General features: G+C 44.5%; 1 protein-coding gene across 1 annotated transcript in view; it reads right to left on the reverse strand.

Moving 5' to 3' along the window:
- ASTN1 (astrotactin 1) overlaps positions 1 to 22842 on the reverse strand; it is a gene marked incomplete at its 5' end in the record, with an annotated part of 288747 nt that overhangs the window by 55069 nt on the left and 210836 nt on the right. The window contains 5 exons of the mRNA XM_079762051.1: positions 4076 to 4203; positions 5582 to 5776; positions 9206 to 9372; positions 17440 to 17590; positions 18086 to 18223. Of these exons, the coding sequence (XP_079618177.1) occupies positions 4076 to 4203; positions 5582 to 5776; positions 9206 to 9372; positions 17440 to 17590; positions 18086 to 18223 (779 nt within the window). The remainder of the gene's footprint in view (positions 1 to 4075; positions 4204 to 5581; positions 5777 to 9205; positions 9373 to 17439; positions 17591 to 18085; positions 18224 to 22842) is intronic.

Consider the following 22842-nt stretch of genomic DNA (forward strand, 5'->3'; position numbering starts at 1 on the left):
GCTTTTGTTATAAATATCTAGAACAGAGGAACTAAAAAATACAGGAAGCACGAATGTAGAAGAGTAGAGAGGAATGAGTGTCCCACATTCACCCAGGGTGAGCCAGACAACCGAACTGCTGCATTACTTAACTGCCAAACAGCGATTCTACTTAATGCGTTTATGCCAGAGCACAGCCAGGGAAACGGTTACATAACTGTGCTGCTCGGCAGATGTTGTTCTGTGCCCACTTACAGATAATATTTCCATTATTTAAAAAGAAAGGGATATTTTAAAGTAGATATACTTTTCAGCTGAGTCACAGAGTTATTTCTCAGTGTGCCCCTTGGCATTGCAGTTGGCTCGAGTTAATTTATTTTATTGTTATTTGGAATACATTTCTGAATGACTCTTTTTTTCAAACTAAGTATCCCCGACTAATGTTTTCTCCAGAATAAACATTAATTTTTTCCTTAACTATGCCTGAAAAAAAAAAAGAATAGATTTATGTGAGAGGAAGAAAGGAAGAAAGAAAGGGAGGGTGAGAAGGAGGGAAAGAGGGAGGAAGGAAAGAAGAAAGGAAGGAAGCTTTCTTCTATTATTTATTTGAAATGTCAGGGGATATATTATCACCAAAGTTCTAAAGTCTGTTTCCTTTGGTTGACCTTTAAGAAATTCCTAAAGAACACAGAACTCTAGATCTTCATATTGCTTTAGCGATTGTGATGCCCAATAGGCCCATGAGTGGCGACAGCAGCCTCTTCTACCTCCTTGGTCTGCCCCTGCACTCTCTTTTCCTTAATTAAGAGACTGAAAATACAAATAGATGATGGCCAGATCATATGTAAAAACAGAACTCTGACCCAGAATCTGCAGCAATCAGTCCAGAAAACCAACCTATCCATAGTAATCAGCCCAAGAAGCGAATCTACTATCCTACATCAGATCTGTAGGAAGTCAGAGCACTATCTCTAACAACCAGTCAAGGATTCCAAACAGTAACACCTGTAAAAGTTGGCCCAACATGACCAGGACTTGATTAATAACTGACAAATTTCTTGCTTCCAACTTAGGTTCAACCAGAGAATGCCAAATATGTCCCCCTAAACACTCACGTAGAATGCCATACTCCTGGGTAGCTGGCCCACTGACTGCCAACAGCTCCCTCAGGGCTCATCTGGCCTCTCTTCCTCCCCTCTAAAGTTCTCCTCCCCTCCACCTGCCCATCTGTCTCTTCCAAGATGAAGTGATAGCAACCGACTCCCATACTACAGATTCTATAGTATGGAGCAGGCTATGAATAAACAGCTTTCACCTGTTTTCATCTGGTTAGTCTTCATTTATTTCCACACAAGTTATTATATGAAAAAGGCTGGTAAAACTCAGCCTTAACTGTTATTTTGATAAAGGGGAAAGCAATCAGCAAGATAAAACACACAAGTTAATATTTTCTAGTATGTCTTCAAACCAGAAATTCTGAAAGATGAAAATAGCCATTACGTGAAAGAGAATTCTCTAGGTACATAAGTTTAGGAACTGCTGGTTTAAATAAAGTCAAAGGATTTCTTTATCTCAGGGTTTTTGGAACCTGTTGTATGCTAAGATGTTGTAAACAGTTGAAGACAGAACTTATTTAAGAGTGGAGTACTGCCAGTGTGGCTCAGTGGTTGAGTGTTGACCTATGAACTAGGAGGTCATGATTCGATTCCTGGTCAGGGCACATGCCGTGGTTGCAGGCTCCATCCCCAGTGTGGGCATGTAGGAGGCAGCCAATCAATGATTCTCATCATTGATATTTCTATCTAATTCTCTCTCCCTCTCCCTTCCTCTCTGAAATCAATAAAAATATATTTTTTTAAAAAAGAGTGGAGCACTGTTTTTTCATGCTTAGAAATGCTGATATAGAATATTCTGAAGATCATTTCGCTCTAAAATCTTATAAGTTAGTAGGTTTATGGGTATTACGACCTATATTAGCACAATAGTGTGACAAGATATGTAATTACCTGTGTGACTCTCAGGAAAGATACAAGTAAAATGATACCCCACTAGAAAGTTAATATGACAGAAATCTGGTCAACCATCTCTTTAATTGACTCTTCTAGATATTCTGGGCTTTAAGTAAATAAGATGGATTCCTTTATACACCAAAGAAGAGTTCTTGGCCTATATGGCACCACTTCTTAATCAAAATAGGTTAAAAACAAAGGTAGGCTACAAAAGTAGCACTTCGGAACATAGACTTCACTCTCTCAAGGCCATGAAAATGAAAGTGATCTGTACTGATACCCTGCACTCTTTGCCTCCAACATGCCAAACCAGGCAAGATCCGAGGGCACAGGAAGAAGGTTCTGTTGTGGCTGGTGACCGAATTCATATCTTTTCCTTATTTCCAAAGATGTTCTTACGTTTCTCAGATTTATCCACCCACTCCTTCCCAAAAAGCTTCAGGTAGCATCCAGGACTACTCTGTGTCCTCCCAGCCTGGCGCCCCAAGTACAGTCTCACCTGCACAGTAAGCTATAACGTGTGAGGTCGTGGTGGGTTTTTAAATGGAAGCCAGGTCACTTTTCACTGGTGTGGACCCTGTCCTATTTGTGTGTGCATCTCACACCTCCTTTACCAGGTAATTTACAGACACCTGGCAAGTGTTTCTCAGCAAATGAAGTGGAAGCAAGACATCAAGATTCCCCAACACCAGAGATGTAGGCTTTAGGGACAAGCCCAGAGGCTGCGCTGTACTTTTTTCATTTTAAGGTCTCTGTGTGTGTGTGAGTAGTCGTCTTTTAGAAAGGAACTAATTTCAATGAGATTTATTTCTGGTCCAGATATATCTAATTGTTTTCTCTCTTGCTCCCTCTCCTCTCCCCATAAGTAAAACACAATTTGGTAGTTTGTACATATTTTCTTTCTCACTTGGTTATTTATTTATTTAACAAACATATATATCTCACTATGTATCAGCAATTGTTCTATAAACTTTACAAATATTAATTTATTTATTCCTCATATCAATCCTATAAGAAAGATAATATTCATTTTTACAGATTAAAAAAAAACTGAGGGACAGAGAAGGTCAGTAACTTGTCCAAGATTACAGTCAGTGTAGAGTTGAGCCCAGCTGTCAGGTTCCAGAGCCTTCGCTATTAATCACTATGTACACTACCCCAGACAGACCTATTTCTAATTCTATCCAGGTCTAAACTAAAATGTTGAACATAACTCAATATCTGGGAGGCTTGCCCCCAGCACAATCCATTCCTCAGAAAAGGAAGGAAAAAAGGGGAGAAAAGGTAAAAAATAAGAAAGTCATAGAATGAGGAAGGAAGAGTAGTAATGGAGAAATGAATAAAGCCAGTAAAGAAATTGCGCTTACATCCAGCCTTCCAGCACAAGACGCTGGGTTCCTGGTTAGTTGCCCCTTAGGGTCCATGGAACCCTTTGAAATGTCTTCTTTGGTCCAGGAGGTGCTAACTGGGGGTCTTCACAGGCACAGAAAGGAGAAGCTTCCCCTGCGGTTCTTGCCTCTTCCCATCAACCCTTCCCTTAGTTCCATATGAGCCAGGGGAAGATGCCACTGGGCTCAGAACAGCATTGTGGCAGGTGTCGCTCCATCTTATGATAAGGCATGACCCAAGAGGCTGCATTGTCTGAAGTCACACAGCTAGAAAGTAGCAGAGCTGAGATTCAGACCCTGGGTCGTTGGACCACCCTCACACTGCCCCACAGTACTTGGCAATGACATTCAGGCCACAGTAACCTGCACCTTCTCTCTGCCTCTGCTATGACCTGACCACACCCTCTAATCCACTGAGAACTCCGAACTCTCATCTATTATCCCATCTGATTCAAAGCATCCCAGTGAGACTAGCAGGAAAGGTATTATTATGAGTATTTTACAGATGATTATATAATAATAAAGGCAATTTTACTGACAATCCTACCAGTATTCAGTTTTAGGACTGAGCTTTCATTGTGTATTAAGGAAATCACTGGCTTCGAAACCAAATAAGTGAGGTCAAGAGTCTTCGTTTTATGAGACCCTGGGGAGCCACCTGGTGTCTACAGGGTAAGTGAGGGCAGGTGGCATACTTACCAGTCAGAAAGTCGGGGTCAGGGGTGGGCTCTGAGATTTCCTCCAGGCACTGGTTCTCCAGTGGGACAGTGGCCACCACAAGGCCATCTGGCAGCTGCTGGTCTAAACCTCGAGCAAAGTTGTTTTGCCTGGAAATGGAGGCAGACATTCATTTCTGAGTGTGCAGGTGAATCCCACTCCTTAGTGCAAAATCCATCTCAACCCACAATGAAAAAATTCTTTCTGGACCAAAAACTCCCCTCATTCTGAACCCCACTTAATGTTCATCTCTGGAGTAGGATATGGATGTGAGAGATAGGGTGAGGGCTGGGGAGATTAGAAATAAACCAGATAAAAAAGGTTTGCTCGGAAGAGAGACATTCTTTCTTCCCATCCCTGTCCCTATTCCCCAATACCCTCTGCGTAAGATCTGCGTGTATGCGGTCTCATTTCTAGATTACACAGAAGACCCCAGCCATCACAAGAATGGGCATGACACCTCCCTGCTTCCTGTTGGCAAGGTCCCAGGCAAAAAGGGAAATATAGTGAAGTCTACTGTCTAAAATTGACTCCAAGAACTGGCTTGGAAATTTATTCTTGGTTTGCTCATGTGAGTCTAGGCTCAGGTTGCTATGAACTGCTCATCCATACCACAATGGTTTCATCACACTTATCACCTCCCAAAGCATGAGTTCTGAGGAAAGTGTATTCAAGTAGCCTAAGATGGAACAGAAAAAAGGGTCAAATGCAGAATATCCTAGAAATAGTCTAAATCGATGGTTTGAAACATTTTGTTCTGGGACCCCTTTACACTGTTAAAAATAACTGAAGGCCCTAAGGTACTCCTGTTTATGTGGATTACCTCTATCAACATTTACCCTATTGAAAATAGAAGAATTTTAAAAATATTTATTAATTTATTGAAAAATATCAATAATAAAGCCATTAAATATTAACATATGCTATACAACATAATAAGAGGAATAGCATTATTTTACATTTTTTTTGCAAAGTTTTACAATATGTGACTTAGAAGACAGCTGAATTCTCACTTCTGTATTCAACTTACTGAAATATATTTGTTTGGGTTGAAGTATACAAAGAAAACCCAGTCTCTGTATTTGGAAAAGATAGGACTCTATCTCCTGGAAGGACCTAAGAGATGCTCAGGGATACTTGGACCATACTTGAGGACTGCTACTCTAGACTGACTCACACACTGATTCTTCTACTCAGAAGGAAAATAGAACCTGAGCATTTTGTGGAGGGTTCTGCAGAAAATCTTCCAGTGCCTGCTGGGCAAGATAAAAATTTATTTCATACTTCATCGTTCACCCAGAGGAACCACAGTTCTCGAACTCTGGAAGGAGGAATGCAGACTTGGAAAAGACCATGGGAGGGAACATAACCTGTCCTTTTAGGATCACATTTATCTCGCTCCAAGATGTAACATGTGATGCTGACTAAAGCTCTTAGGAGGAAGATCTAGCAGCCATGAATAATCAATTCTACAGACTTGAGGTTCACCTGAATGTTCCTTTCAGCACTTGTCCAGAAGCTACTTCCTTGGAATGGTTGTTGTAACCAAAGAACATCTCCCCAAAGAGTGTCTGGTTCATGGGAAGCTCCCTGCTTTCCCCACAGTCGCCTCCTTCTGGGCAGGTCTCTGAGACAAGTTGGCAAGAGCGTCCATCCATACCCAGCTTGTAATCCTCAATGCACCTGATACAGTGGAAAACTCGAGACGTTAGTCCATCAACAAGCTGTGCAGTCAACTCAACTCAACTGGTTGGGAGGAAATGCCTTTGGGAGTGTATTGAGTAGCTAGAGATGGTGAATATCCCAATGTGATTTTTGTCACAACTCAATTTCTTAAGCCTGTAAACCAAGTCTCTTCCACGATGTAATCATATTGAACCTCTCACCTTACGTTTGCAGATAAATGCTTTCAGAGCTTTGGAGTACTGTCCTGTCCTCCTCTAAGTATCTGATTTCCCAAATAGCTCAAGAGATAAGCTTGTAAGTGAGTTAACACATCTAAAATCCAAGATATTTTGGGGCCTTTCTCTGGGACTATCTATATGGCCAGACCCTGCCTTTGTTTGGAGGGTAAGTAGGCAGAGAAAAAAAAAAAAGACACTGTACTTAAGAAATTAATGACCTTCTAAATCTGGTCCTGTGACAAGTCACTAAGAAATTAGTAAGATTGATCATCTTCCGGCTGTGTTCTGTTTGAATGTATCCAAACACAAGGTCTACCCATATTAACTCCCCCTCCAATTAAACTAAATAGCAGCTGGGTCATGGAGTGCGGCACCTCCTTGACGCCCTACCCATTAAGCGTGTCCAGTTACTCTAATGGAAGGGCAATACTGATGCTGCCAAATATGGGTCAATGACCCAAAAGTCATTAACTGGACCTTATTTGTAGTTATATTGAGAAGACTATAATTTGTTAGTCAAGTAAGAATTCTTTTGATAAAGCTGTCATTGAAAAAGCATATTGATTTAATATGAAGTAAACAAGATTTTGAATTTGTGGGTATTCATGGCATTAAAACACATTTTTATTACTACCTACGGTAACTGTTGTAATAAGATAAAGACTCTGTTCTACGTAGAGGAACAAATAATCATAGTTTTAAGTGGTTAGAAGCAATATTGTAATGGCAATAACACTGCCCTTTACAGGTGACCTTGAGCCAGTTTATTAAACTCTCTGAGCTTCAGTTTCCCCATCTGCAAAAGCGGGGGAAGCAGCAGCTCCTTCTCTGGGTTGTTGAGAAGACTGAAACAATGAAACTAAAGAACTTCTGTTGTGTTAGCATATAGCAGGTCCTCGTCAAATGTTTCCATCATTATTACTAGCAGAGGCACAAATGTGTCTCATGTGAATGACCTTGAACTACTTTTTCTCCCCATTTACCATTTATATATTTGTGTGAACAAGTGTGACTAGAGCTCCGACTTGGTTGTTAGATAAGAATCTCAAACCAAGGACTTCTTTGTTAGGCTACATATAGTGGCTTGGAGAGTGCTGCATACACACGTGTACTGAATTCTGATTGAAACAGGGAAGGAGTCCAGTTAGGGACCTACTGCATTAGTCCAGGCAACAGATGTGATTCCAGAACCACAAAGGACTCTATGGTACCAGCCTAGGTCTGGGACAAGATAGTGAGGTGACTCCATCTTTGAGCCATATCACAGTATTTCTATACAGAATTTTGAAGCTGGCAGTTCCCTCAGTCCACTGTGAGCATCTGGCAGATTCCCTTCTATAGGGCCTGGAATCCCCTATTCTCCTTTGTGCTCATCACCATGTGTCCCACTGGGAACTCCTCTGAGGGCAGAGATCAGGTTTCATATCCTGCGATCTCCTATATTTAACAACTAACTCAGTTCTCTGCACAAACTAGGTGCTCACAAATGTATGTTTATGAAATAAATAAAGCTATACAACTTTGGCTGAACTTACCTCTATTAACTGAGGTGGGTCAACCATAATGATAGCATTATAGAGACATGAAGATTTAGATCAAGCTTCCATTTATGGAATGGGATTTCATAAGAAACTGAATTGAAAATTGCTTGGTTGCAAAGAAATAACATAAAATGAAATACAATAAAATAACATAACTATTCCATCAAATAATCTTTTCATGATTATTAGCAACAATCTAGCATTGCTTTATTATTATAAACATTGATTTTCATTGTAAGCCTATTAGATTGTGAGATCCTTGAAGGCAAGAACTACACGTCTTTCATCTCTGCTGCCAGGGGCCAGCATGGTTGGTGGCATAAAGGAAGCAAGCTCCCTAACAGGCAGAAAAAGGGTGGAGAGGGAGAGGAAAGGGGAGGGAAGAAGGAGGGAAAGGGAGAAGGAAGGAGAGAGGACATGACAGACAAGCAAACTAGGGTTGTGGAAGAATTGGCCAAGCCCTGGCATGGTGGCTCAGTTGGTTGAGTGTCATCCTGTACACCAAAACGGTTGAAGATTTGATTCCCCATCAGGACACATACATAGGTTGTGGTTTTGATTCCAGATCAGAATATATATGGGAGGCAACTGATCAATGTTTCTCTCTTACATCAATTTCTCTCTCTCTCTCTCTGTCTCTCTGTCTCTCTGTCTCTCTCTCTCTCTCTCTCTCTCTCTCTCAAATCAATAATAAACATATCTTCAGGTGCGGATTTTAAAAAAATGGGCCAAATTTATATAACATGAAAATGTCTTTAAATATAATTTTAGTCAGTGGTATAAATTACAATTTTAAAGGAGCTACAGAACTTCTTTAAAACCAGGAGGGCCTGAATTCTAATCTTAATCTTCCCAGTTAACAATTCCCCAATCCTGAGGGAGTCACTTACCCTCACTGTGCCTTAGTTTTCACATCTGTGAAATGGGGAGGCATTGCCTGCCCTGTCCTCCCAAACAAAATGAGCTGATCCACAGGCAAGGGCTCTTTACATGGTGGAATTGCTCTGTCTGAGGGAGGGCGGCTGCACAAAATGATGGAACTTTGGAGATAGAATTTAATTATGTCTCGCTCCTCTTCTCTGACAGTTTAGTTTCACACAATCTTTCCCAAGCTTTGGACCACTGAAAGGTTGTCACAAAACACCTAATTAACAGTTCCACAAAAGACGGCTGGAAAATTCCAGTGTAAGCAGGAAATGTCTGTGGCCACTTTCCTTGTCTACAGGGGTGTGACCCAACTTTCCCTAAGGGTCCTCCCAACTCTGATTATAAAAGGGCTCCTCCTGCTCAGCTGGCGTGGCTCAGTGGTTGAGCATCGACCCATGAACCAGGAGGTCATGGTTCGACTCCCTGTCAGAGCAAATACCTGGCTTGCGGGCTCAATCTCCAGAGTGGGGCGTGAAGAAGGCAGCCTATTTATGATTCTCTCTCATCACTGATGTTTCTATCTTTCTCCCCCTCTGCTTTCCTCTCAGAAATCAGTAAAAATATATTTAATTGTTTTTTTTTTTTAAGAAGGGCTCATCTTCCAGTCATGCAGGCTCTTTTCTCAGAACCTACAGGCTGGCCTCGGGTGACCAGCTTATTCAGAAAATTTTTAAATTGGATTTAGCACTAAAGTCTCCCATCCAAGCAAACCGGTTGGCCTCATGGGAAGCTTAACTCACCCACAGAACATGAAGATGTTGTACAAGGTGGGGTCGTCCTGGAAGGGTGCCACCTGCTGGAGACACAGCTGCTCACAGCCGCCATTGAAGCCGTCGGAGCAGTCCACCCCAAGGTGGCGGTCATAGCAGCCAGAACTATCCTTCATGGGGCTGAGTCCGGAAGGGCACTGGCACAATCAGAAAGCATCCACACAGGCGGGTGAATTAGGGGGGTGGGTTCTCTAGAAACTGGCGTGTAGCTACTATTTTAACTGGAGTGTGACCCCTATTTTAACACTCACCTTGAAACCATTAACATTGTCAAATAATATAGAAAATCCCCACTACGCTGGACTATGTTTAAAAGCAAGTGACCTTTTGACACCTTGCTTCTTCTCTCTGGGCACAGACCACACACATTTGCATTAAAGTCAATTCCTCCAAACAGGCTGGAAGGGAGCATTGTAACAAGACAGAGGAGGTGTTCCGGCCTCTCAACTGGGCCTGGGGCTGGCAGAAGCGTGGACGTGATGGGCCAGAATTAAAATGCATTAGCAGAGATTCCTTTGGGCTGGGGCAAGGGAGTGTTGCTGTTTGGATTTAGTATCAATAGGACTTTTCTAAAAAGTGTCTAAAGCATTTTGTCACATTGATACCAGACAGCAGTGTTGGGGGGAACGGAAGGAGACAGAGCATCCAGCCAGGAGGAGAAAGTGGACTTCTTCTGACCTTGGAGGGAGGTTTGACTGCTTTCCTGGTGGGAGTGGCCATACTCATGGCCTTTCCTGCGGAAGGACACCCCTGTGGAAGACACACAGACGTGAGCGCCCGTAAGTGTTTCCCTTGGGTTTGGACTGTATGTATCCCATTGCCCTGGGTACTGTTAATGTGATACAATGAGCTTTTCTGCATTGCCATGCCCTCAATAATCACCCCCAAGAATGATAGCAAAGGAGAGAAGCCAGGAACCATGTCAGCCAGAATCTGGGCGACATGGTGAGCAGTAAGCAGCTCACACGGCATCCATCTTACTCACTGAACATCCGTTTGAAGTAAGCAGGGTGACCATCCCCAATTTCATACATGAAGAAGCACAGCACAGAGAGCTTAACTTCCCAAAAGTCACACAGCTGGTCATGGCAGGACCACCGGTAGTCCATGACTTAGTTGCTCCATCTTTGGCTTACATCCCAATCAGCCTCTCACACAACAGTCACCCTTCACCACTTACTAGGACCCCCCAGCTATGCTATGTGCTTTAGGTACTTCACCTCATAGTGCCATGTATTATTCTCATTTTAAAAGTTGTGGAAAGCACTAACACAGCCAATTAATGCAGGGACATCTCACTGCACTGGACTCCATCTAGAAGTCAATGGCTACGCGTTGCCATCCTGCTTCTGTCTGTGCACCAAATCCTGCACATGCACATTACAGCTGATTCTTCCCAACAGGCTGCAAGGGTATAGATCACTTGCCCAAAGCAAGGCAGTGAATATGGGGCAGAGCTGGGGTCTGTCTAGATCTGACCTGCTCTTAATGGCTATGCTGTCAGCTACCCAACACACTTCTCCAAAACCAAAACCAAACCAAAAACATCTTTCAAAACTCAGAGAAACAGTATTAAACACCTCCTCTCTGTCCTGTCACCTGGCTGCCTCTTCGTCCTGGCTGCCAAGTACCTTGGCCCAGTAGTGGGACTGCGGCAGGTGCACCTCTAAACCCACCTCCCTTCCTCCCTGCTTCCCACTCGAACATCACAGCAGGATGTGCACTGTTTGCTGACACTGATTCTGCAATTTCCCAAACAAACGGCCCCCCTGTGGGCCTTCCAGGCTCCCAGCCCGGTCCATCCCTTCTCCCCCTCCAAAGCCAGCTGGAGTGCCGGAAGGTGACAGCGTTTAAGGAAGTTTCCAAGGGCTGCCTCGTGCTGGGCAAACCGAGATGCTCCAGATGATGGTAAACAAGCAAATGAGGCAGCTGAGGATTGCACCCCACATTTTGTTAGCCCCCTACCCATCCGCTTCCTTGGCCATCCAGCTGTTAAACCAGATGTGCTACCAGAAGGGTGCTGGCATCACCCTGGGAGGCAGCCCAGGCACAAATGTGGGTCTTGAAGGAGAAGTTTGATTGGAATTAAATGGGCTGCACTGGTTGCCATGAGCTCTCTCTCTCTCTCTCTCTTTTTTTTCTATAAAGCTTGAGAAACATCAGAGTAGAGGTAAAGCCAGTCCTGTCATTCCACCTCACATGCTTTCAATCCTTGGACCAGCTAGCTGTCTCAATCACCACCAGGGCTCCCATCTCCTCAACTACCTCCTTTCCCCAGAATGCTCCATTAAGCATGGTTTCAGACAAAAACTTCACCAAGTGAAACTCAAGCAGGCTTTATTCCAGAACTCCAAAATCAGGCACATCCACACCTTGTGTGGCCCTGGTGTCTAGATGACATTGGTGTGTCAAGTGGGACCACCTGGTATTTACACTTTCCTAGGAGATTTGAAGAGAAGACAGTTAGCTGCCATGTAGCTTCCCAAGTGTGAGAAAACCTGTTACCTGGAACCCCTAAAGAAATAGAGTCAATGTGTTGACAAAATAAATCAATCCTGTAGGTTTGTTCATCTGATTGTTTTAAGCAACTCCCAGAGTACATTCTGAAATCATTTATGGATTTGTATCTTCAGCCTAATATTCATATTCATTCTCTCTCTTTCTTTCTCTCTCTCTCTCTCTCTCCCCCTCCCTCCCTCCTTTTCACACACACACACACACACACACACACACACACACACACACACACACACACTATTGTGTATATATTTATAGGACAAAACACTGCAAACTGCCCAGAGCATGACCTTGAAGACAAGGCAAGATCCTCAAACCCTGAAAAAGATGCAATTATCTTTACTTCAGTGTAACTTACTTGGGCTGCAGTTGAGAGTAAAACATTTTTGAAATTATTCCCAGAAAGGAAAAAAAAAAGGAAGCTGAAACCAAAGATACAGTTTTCTTTTTAACTCTTGCTGAACCAGAGCCCTCACTTCCCAAGGAGGCTAATCATTCAATTTTCTCATGGTGTGAGTTTGTTTTTACCTAAATGTGCCTTGTGCTATTGTATTCACATGCATTTTGGGTTCCTCAAAATCTATTTATAAATACAAAGACACTGCATGCTCTATACTATGCCCTCTTCCTAGAAGTGTCTGAGCCAGAGGCCAGCCGCCAGGAGAGAAATCCTGCCTCCGCAAGGGAGGAGCTGTCTTTCCTCTTTGCAAGTGCTGGCCATTCTCTTCCCTGGCGTGTGGACAATCCCTCCATTTATTCCTTGAAAGAGGACTGTTTGCTCAGGAGGGAGCCCCAAGGTCACACACTAACTCTCACTGCACAGGTTACATTAAGCAGTCCCAGAGCCTTTATAAACCACAGGCTCCACAAGAAAATTCTCTCTATTATGGCAATAGCCCTCCCCCATCAAGAAGGTCTAATAAATGAACTGCAATTTCAGTGACCCCTAAAATATACAAGGTTAATCATCTTTCATGAGATGCTCATGGCTTTTTGACTTATTACTGGTCTGAGGCATAATTTGCTAATGAGTTTAAAATTATTTTCTACATTCAACTGCTTTTCTTCCCTGTCTTTCCCTTCTTTTTCTACCAATGGTTTTGGAGTTGATTAATCACTCAAGAGTCTAGTCAAATGTCGCTAAGCCTGAGACACGTGCACCTGATGCAGAGTATGAGCTGGGTGTTATGGGCAAAGAACATGAGTGATGGACGCTGGAGCATGTTTGGGGCCCTGGAAAAAAAGGAACCCCGTTCTGTATCTGAGCCGGCCTCGCCTTACCTGGGGGACTCAGAAAACATACAACTATAATTCCTACTCGAAACAGGTTCTCTTTTCCTACATGGCACTTTTATTCCTTTCATAAATAGCAATTTCCCGAATTTTTCATGAGTCTGACTTGGAAGCCTAAGGCAGTGGTCTGCAAACTCATTAGTCAACAGAGCCAAATATCAACAGTACAACGATTGAAATTTCTTTTGAGAGCCAAATTTTGTAAACTTGAACTTCTTCTAACGCCACTTCTTCAAAATAGACTCGCCCAGGCCATGGTATTTTGTGGAAGAGCCACACTCAAGGGCCCAAAGAGCCGCATGTGGCTCGTGAGCCGAAGTTTGCCTACCACGGGCCTAAGGCATGCAGGACTTCTCCAAAGAGTAAAAGTTGGAAGGAGTTAAATGTGAGTTTCAGCTTCCCACCCCTGAATTGCTGAAAGTCTCTGACTCGCACTCTTCTGCTTCCTGTCCTACAGAGAGGAAGAGGTAGGGTCATCTGTAATGAGCTCTGCACATCTGTTCTCCAGAAGAGGTGAAATGACACATTTGGTGGAAAACCACTGTGGACAGCATGTGGACAGAAGGGCGACGGGATCACTGTGTAATTCAAAGCTCATTAGATCATAATGATCTGGCAGCGAAGGTCATGTGTTCAACACGAGAAAGCTGGACAGCCAACCTCTTGCCTTCCAAGGCCACAGTCCCTCACCTAAGCACATGCAGACATGTCACAAAGCAAAGGCATTTGGGGGCCACTTTCAGGGTGTGTGTGAAGATGAGGAAGGAGCAGTACAGAGTGGGCTTTCCACTGTATTTTCGCATTGAAAAGCATTTCCAAACTTTTTTTATTTTATTGATTTTAGAGAGAGAGACAGAGACAGACACTGGTTTGTTGTTCTACTTATCTATGAATTCATTGGTTGATTTTTGTATGTGCCCTGACTGGAGGTCAAACCCACAACTTTGGTGGATGGAGATGATGCTCTAACCAACTGAGCTACCTGGTCAGGGATCCAAAGTTTCAAGCTGAGTTTTATATTAATTTTAATAGGTGGGCTTGATATGAATAAAAATGCTTTGGTTATAGCCAGGAATGGCTAGACTATAGTCCTGCCTACCGAGTCTGCTCCAACCCATACTACCATCTCTGAGTGGTGTCCCCCAAGAATGTCTGCAACATAATCTCCGAACCTGTAAACGTGCCACCTTATATTTGACAAAAGGGGTTTTGCAGATCAAGTTAAGGCTTTTGAGATGGGAGATTATACTGAATTAACCAGGTGAGCCTGATGTAATCACAAGAGTCCTTAAAAGTGGAAAGGGGCACAGAAGAGAAGAGAGAGGACTGCAGAAGAGTGGTCAGAAAAATGCAACGGGACAGCTTTCAGGATGAAAGAAGGGGCCATTAGCCAAAAAGAGGTTGGCGGCCTCCAAAGCTACAAAAGGCAAGGCAATGGTTTGCCCCCTAGAGCCGCCCGAAAGGAATGCAGGGGGTGGGGGAGCACTGGCATCTTGAATCTAGCCCAGTGAGACCCATGTTGGATGCGCACCTACAGAGCTGGAAGATATAGATGAGTGTTGTTTTATGCCAATAAACCTGCAGTACTTTGTTGCAGCAGCAACAGGACACTAATACAGTAACTTTGCAGAACCCCAATGGGCTCCATAGACAGAGAATGGATGCTCTTGTGCCTTTCAGGCAGGACCCAGTTATCAGCGGTGGGTGGCTAACCTCTGCTCTGGGAACCCTTCCAAAGGGTCAGCAAGCTCTACTTTTGGAGAATGTTCTGGTTTGGAACAGAGGCTGTGGCTTGTACAGGCCTGTGCCTTTCACGGGGATCTGTTTTCTGTCCTCAGAGATCATATAAACAACAGGGCAATTAACCGGGTAGCAATTAACCTGTGGGAGCCCATGCAGAACTGAGAAACATGTTGGCAGCTGAGGTGAACCAGCCCCAACTGTCTGCATTGCATTCAACAGGAGGATAGGAGGTACACGCTGTCTCTTCCCACATCTCTGCTCCTTTCCCAGGTTCCTGAAGGGTCAGTGTATTCTGAGTTCATCCTCTCTTTCTCTTTTTATAAAATATGCCTTTCTTGAGCAGCCTTTCAGCTCAGTGCCCAGAGAACGGAATGCCAGGGTTTCTGTGAGAGAAGAAAGGCAGTTGGTACAGCTGATGGCTTTGTCCCTGGTCCACCTCCAGAGGACATGGGACTGCTCTGCTACACAGCAGGGCTTGAGGAAGGTGTGGATGCCCAGGAGAGTCAGGGCAGCTCAAAGTCAAGTTCCTAATCTACTTCTCAGCAGGGGTACAAGAACCAGGATGCAACACATCAGCTCTCAACCCACCAATCCACCTGCATCTGGAATCATATGCTTTAGAACCAATGGAAAACATTCAATTGAAAGACCTGCCAGTTGGTTTGGCCTCGCCTCCCTCCAAGAGCCACGTGGACCAGTGACTTCAAAGTATTATGCTAATACCAAGCCCTGGCATAATTGGGTGACTTTCTGCAGTGGCTCCAATTGTTATTGCAAATGCATATTCATCAGAACTATTCTTGCTAGCTCTGTCTCACAGACCAGTGTCAAAAGTACAAGAATACATCAGCACAGTTCCATGCCAAGTAAAGGGGCTAGGATCACCTACAGAAGGCTTTTGACAGGCAAATCCTTAGAGGCTCAGGAAAGGGGCAGAGCAGTGGGAAGGGATGGAATCTATCCACGTGCATGTGTGTGTGAGTGTGTGAGCATGCACAAACTCATATGGGGCTGGCATGGAATGTGCACAAACAGTGTTTTAGCACTTAGAGTGACACAAGAAAATAATGTAAAATGATAGGTTGAAATCTGGATGACGAAGACATGCAGGCTGAATAGTAAAAAATAACTTTTTTAAAGTGTCTCAGCTGGGACTCCATTACAGTGAAATTATCTCCTGAGGGACCCAGTTGGGAAGCTCACTACCTAGATAGTGGAAAGTGGACCAGCCACAGGGAGAGGGACATGGACTGACCTCCTGGCTGCCTTCAGAAGACTTGGCCCAAAGAGCATTTCCCTTTGTACTTTTCCTGATAGTCCGATCTCTTAACTTTCCCCTCTCTTGAATGGATCTGCCAAGTTCTCCACCTACCTGCCCCTTAGCTTTCTTTCTTTCCCTTTTCCTTTTTTCATTATCTCTCCCTCCTCAGATAAGTCAGGCCCCTGTCACCTGCTGCCTAATCTGTGAAAGCCTGGGAGGCCCCAGGCTGGAGAGAGCCCCACCTGGATTCCAGGTACATACCCATCTTTGATGGAGAATGGCTCCCTGAACAGAGCAGGTGCTCAAAGATGGGGAAAAGGAGGGTGTGAACGCTGAAATCGGTCCAGCGTCCTTATAGCTTGCTCCTGCTCTGGGTGCCCTGACAAGAGTACAACTGTCAGACTTGGAAGTAAGACGAGGCACCACATCCTCCCCAGAGATGAAAGCCCTGGCCCTGCCATGGAAACACCACAGGGCTACGTGTCTCAATGAATCATCTTCCCTCTCCTTCATGCCCACTTCATGCCTGGTTTTCCTGCCTTCTTTCTCCGCCCCTCCCCCTCTGTGAGAGGACTGCATCAGTCTGCCCTTAAAAGAAGAAAGTGCTGGAAACAGACAGTAGTGCTGATGGGCATGAAAATGACAATATAAAAGCACCAGCAGCTGATGGCTCACTCTGCCCCACCTCCATTTGCCTGTGTGGTTCAATCAGTCTTCATATCCATGGCATGGGAGATACCCCAGTCCACTGTAGCCCAAATAGTCTTCCTAGTTCATAGCATCACATATTTTATAGGTATACAAAGTCTATATAGGTGATAAAGTAAAAAACCACCTTTCCCAAGGTAGGAGTTCATTGCCATGGTCTCAAAAGGGACACATTTTTATTTTTTCTATATCATTCTTGGCATATTTTATCTAGGTAGATTTTTCCTAAAATTCTCTATTACAATCAGTGTGATTTGAGTCTAGGCAAAGTTATTTTTTCCCCTAGAATTTCCTATTAGAGTAAATACAGCCTATTTCCTATTAGAGTCAATATCATACTATTAAGCAGTTAACTAGTTCTCAAATTGTTTGGGGGTATTCCTCACCAACTAGACTGCAAGACTGGAAAGAAAGAATCATGGTATATAATTCAGGAGATTTCTCTTGGATAGCTACAGGTCACCTATAGGTGCTCCATAAATACTCCTTGACTTATTGACTGGTGATTAGCGTCTCATCTCTGTCAGGAGGAGATTCATAGTTTAGACTAGATGTCAGCTACAATGAGGAAGGAGCATTCTTGACCCTCTCTTTTAATCATAGTGTATTTTCATCTGTATATATGCATTGTGTCTTATACTGTGCCCCCCTCCCTATTACAATCTCGAAAGTACAGACCTACCACACAACCAGTGGAGTCCAGCTTGCGATCTGAGATGCAACGGAAGTTCTTACTACAGCCCCCATTGTCCTTGCTGCAGTCCCGCACTGGCCCGAAGGAGTCGAGGAGCACCTCCAGGCTGTCGAAGGAGGACGAGGTCATCAGCTCCTCTCTGTGGGGAGAACACAGGGACGTGGGAGGCATCAAAAGGACTCCAGGAGCAACAAGTAGCATCCTACCTGGCCAGCCAGGTCATGTCTTACTCCCTCATAAAAATTTGGGATCAACCATACTCTGAGCCTTGAGCTAACAAATTACTGACATTCTCCATATTTGGGAGCCAAGCCAACCCTGAAAGGCCTGGTCAAAGAAGGTCTCACCTTGGGCTAGGAAATTAACATGTTATCCCCTGTCGATCCTTAGGGGACCTGAGAAGTGCTTACAAATTCTACTTTTATGTCTTCTCCCTGGGCCTGAGCCTTGGGGTGTGCAATGCTGACCCAGATAGAGGAGATCCTGGCACTGCATAGAGAGAATGTAAAGGCAGCTGCCAAGTTCTCTTTACAGCTTGTCAGGATTCCTTTCACATGGTCCTGGACCTTCAGGTGGTTTCTCCCTCAGTCTCTCCAGCCAAGAATGGGCCTCAGCACCTGGAGGCCGAACTCACCTGACCTCCACTGCATCCTCCATCACCGTCATGTCCGTCTTACACTTTGCTGATGGGTTGATGGCCAGTTCGGCTGGTGGGATCACAAAGCTCTTGCTGAGGGGCAGCCACATGCCCTCGCCCAGGGTGTAGGTGAATCTGCAGGGACAGCCACCACCAGAGGGTTAGGACATGGTGACCACCGCCCCTGGGAGGACCTGGCATCCACCACCAGCAAGCTTCCCTCTCAGCCTCCGCAGAAAAGATAACTGATTGCCACTCTGTGGATGAGCTGCCTGAGTCTGAGGGAGGCGGCAAGGCCCATTCCTGCTCACATGTCCAGACAGTTGGAGAACTGACATGGCACCCACTCACCAGCTGTGAGAAGTGGTTTTTATCAAGTCATACGAAAGCGTGTTCCAGTTTCCTTCAGATCTGAAGCTGGGCGTCCCCTATCTTAAGTCAGATATAATTGGAAGCATTTTAATTGAAGAGACATTCTGGCCTCCCAATACCCCCATCCCTCAGTTTGCGCACGCGCAGGGGTAGCAATGGCATCTCTCTGTGCCTGGCAGAATGCTACCCAGGAAAAGGAGGGAGGACAGCTCCCTTTTTCTGGCTTCTGTACGATGGAAACAGAAATTCTGGAACCAGGAGCCAGGGAGAAGGGAAGGGGGATGAAGGAGACTGGCCCAGATGTATCCTCCGCACTCCTCCCCACACCCTCGGCTAATGGCCTTAAACCCTGGGGAGACAGGGAAGATTTGGTGGTGTGTGTTTTTATTCTCATAACAAGGGCTAAAAGGAATAAAAGAATCAATCAGCATTTCAAGGGAGAGCTTAGAGAGACCATGAGTGATTATTTGTTTATTTATTCATTCATTTTATTTCAAAGGCATTCAAATGCTCTGTGTTCACAGTCAAAAATAGTCTATGGGATAAAAGCCAGTGTGGGTGGGATATCACAAGGCAGTGGCAGTCTGGTGTCGCCGTCCAACTTAATGTGCAGGGAGGAACAAGGAAGGATGCATACGATTAAACAGAAGCCGGCACAGGCTCCATCAGCATGCTGGTCACAGAGGACCATCTCAGAATCCTGCTCCTTCTCTCCCCTAACCCACGTGCACCCCTCTATTCTCTCTGTGCTACCTGAGAGCTAGGAGACCAGATGGGTGACTTGAGATATTTGGGGAGGAATGTTGTCCTCTCTAGGATGCTGGCCATGAGAATGCGCACTGACCAAGTCTCAGGAATTGCAAGCAGCCATGAGATTTCACTCACTTCCTGAATGGCAGTCCTGCTCATAAGAGCAGCTCTGAGAAGAGAAAACAGGTGCCCCAGGGAGAGGCAAGTGGGAAGTGGCCAGGATTTGGGAGACTTTCTCTCCCCATCTACACTCTTACCCTTAGTCCCATATCCTAAGACCTGTTAGGCAAACACCTGCATTAAAGAGCCCTGAAGTATCAGAAGAGCTTATTGATCTGAAGGAGACACTCAACCCTTCCCATCCACAGGGAAGAGAGGCAAGAGCTGGGCTAGGTCTGTGTAGGCGGGGTCCACACCAGATGAGGGAAGTCCATTGCTCCCTCAAGAGGAGGAGACCCACCACTTCACCCTTCTCTAAGCAGCTGGTAAAACTGAAGGCATGGTAGCCCCTTTATACACATGCACACACAGGTCAACTGGCAAAATTATGGAGCCCATATTTAGGGCAAGTCATTGTCCCAAGGTACCTGGGATCTGGGACTTAAGGTTAAATGTGTGTTGGAGGTAACAGTGTGCAAGATTTGCGTTCACTTTGCATTTAGTAATAGATATTCTTGAGACAGCAACATTATGATAGGCCCCACTACTGTTGTGCAGCATGTACCATTTCAGAGAAAACAGGCACACGTTTGAATGATGCTGGGGGGTGGGGGTGGGGAGAGTTTATTGGGACACAGAGCTTTGTTTTCTATTTTGGTTTTAAAATGAGAAGTTTTGCATTGATGCACAGCAACAAATCTGTGACCTGTAGCTCATCATTTATGTGACAGATTTTAGTCAACGGTTGGCAGGCCTAGCACTTCCTGGCAGTGAGTTTTTCTTTTGAAAGAGAGAGATCATGTCCATTCATCTCAGTTTTCCCTTCCTCCTCTGCACACAGAAATATTTCAAAGGAAAAAGCAAACCACATCTTTCCCCAAGTGAAACTGTGGACAGCACCCCGGGCCCACAGAACGAAGTTCACATCTCCAAAGACACCATACTCTGTGCTTCTACAGAGCAACCTGACTCTAGTTCCTAAAGATGCCCTCATTTCTCACCTCTCTGCCTTTGCTCCTAGTATTTCTTCTTCCTGAATTTTCTCCCCTTTCTTCATTGCAGGAGTCCTGCTCATTTAAAGACTCAGGTAAGGTCCCACCCCATCCAGGATCTTCGCATCCAACCCGCAGGCTGATCAAGGGACTCCCCTATTACACAGGCTCCCGTGATGATGAATTGTGCCCATCTTCTCACCGCTGCTCAGCAGAGGTGCTCCCTTAGATAGCAGAGGACAGTGCTTGTTCATCTTTGTATTTCCACTGCCTGATACAATTTCTGACCCAAGGAGGTCACTCCTTAAATATTTACTGACTGATCAATAAGTAGATTGTCCTTTAGTTTGCACATGCTACCGGGAGAGAGAGTCTCAAATTTCAAATGCAAAGGTAGGAGCAGTGGGGAAGACTCTCCTTCGTTTAGAGCAGGGTATGGGTTCATCTGGGCTGGAATGGACTTAATGGTCAGGGTGGATCTGGGTTTGACATTGTGAAAAACTTCCAAAGTTCACAGCAGCTTCTGAGACATGACTCTGTACCAAGTTAACAAGAAAGATAGTGTCACATTCCATCTCTGGTAGGGTCAAGGTGAAAGCCTGAAGGGCAAGCCAAGTCAGGTGTGACATGAGACGAATCTCTACTGAGAACTCTCAAAGGGGCAGGTAGTATGCAGAGCCACCTCATTTATCCTCACAACAGCCCTCCAAGAGGGGTCATTTGGCCTATTTTACACATTTGCCTACTAATATTTTAATGTGTTTAGTGGCCTCTTCAAGGTCACCTTTCCATAAGTGGGAAGATGGGGGCTGGTCTGATTCTCTAAGCAGCTTTCCAGCTCATGCTGGCTCATGCCTAAGAAATTCTAAAGTTTTCTTTTATCTGCAAAATTTACTAATTCCAAATATAGCCCAAACTGTCAGAGAAAAGCAGTGTCCTGAAATCTCATCTGTCCCTCATTCATGCAGATTTGGCAGGAACCACCTCAGAAAGCCATCAAAGGGAAGTTGGTGAGCATCTAGAATGCTCTCCCAGGTTGGGCCTTCTCTCACAACAGCTGGTGGGACTGTCACAGTTGGTGGCTTGGCTGGAGGCTGAGTCATGTACGTGGCTTTGGTAAACAAGAGCTTGAAACTTCTGCTTCAGAGGCAAATGCTCACCAGAGCACAGTGGACAGAACAGGCCTGTGCTCTCATGTGGCTGGGCATGAGGCGGAATGCGGAGAAAGGGACAAAGAGCTCGTGGCCCACCGTCTCCACTTTTTCCCAGAGCAGCCATTCCAGGAGGAGGTCATGTTCCCTGGGATGCAGGTGCATACTTGTGGGGAAGGTCTCTGAGAGAGAAATCTGGTTTGAAGTAATTCTGGCCACCAGAAGATCCGGTAGGACGGAGTGATCTGAGCCACCATGGAAAGAACACCTTGGGCACTAGACTGGGCTTGATGCAAAGACTCAGCCTTTCCCCTTGGACCCTCTGAGTCTAGCTTGGACCCTTTCCAGGTTCTTTGGGATTGCAGATTACCAAGGTCAGGTTGAGCATCAGGTCTTTTCCTAATCTGGTTTCAAGTCCTCAGGAAATACCTGAAATGATCATCTACAGATATTTGTTGAAGACCAACTATGTTCAAAATTTCATGTTTGATATTAAATATTTAAAGCCATATATGACACTTCCCTCAATAAGACAACCATTTCACTGTAGAAAAAAATAGGTAAATTAAAATAAATATGAAATAAAATAATTGACAAGTAAATATTATAGCCAGTAAATTACAGAAATTTGGAGGGGGAAGGTCATTGTGGATTGGTGCAGTGGGTTGAAAAAGCTTTAGATAAGCATTTCTCAACACTAGTACAGATTAGAATTACCATGGGGTTTGTAAAAAAAACAACACAAAAAACAAAAAAACACCACTCCCATCCCCAGAGCTTTCGAATAAATTGATTTGTGCTGCATAAGATCACTAGTCATTTTAAAGCACACTGGGGATTCTCATGGAGGCCCAAGGTTGGAGAACAATTCTTGGATGAGACCATAAATTGCATGAAGTCAGGGACTATCTTGGTCATATTTGTTTGGTTTTAACTACAGTATCTAAAACAGTGCTTTGTAATAAATAGCAGGTGCTCAACAGACTTGATCTAGGCCATGAAAAGGGATAGTGTTTATATTAGGAGGAGAATATATATTCTTGCTGGAGGGAAGAGTAGGGGTGAGTGTACAGAGTAAAAAATATTCAAGTTCTAGAAACAGTGCAGCAGTTAGAAGATAGATCTGATGGTAAGAATGGAAGGCTCCATAAGAGAAAAGCAGCCAATTAAAAAGGAGCTGCACATTGGCATTCAATTGTGGGAAGATTTGAATGTCAAAATTTAAATTTTCTTTTACAGTCCAGGGACATGTGCAGTTCCTGGAATCCCTCAGAACACGAAATCACTGGTGAGCAGAGTAGCGGATAGTCACGTTCTCCTTCAAGAAGCA

This window comes from Cnephaeus nilssonii, assembly GCF_951640355.1.
Source record: "Cnephaeus nilssonii genome assembly, chromosome: 21".
NCBI classification, from domain to species: domain Eukaryota; kingdom Metazoa; phylum Chordata; class Mammalia; order Chiroptera; family Vespertilionidae; genus Cnephaeus; species Cnephaeus nilssonii.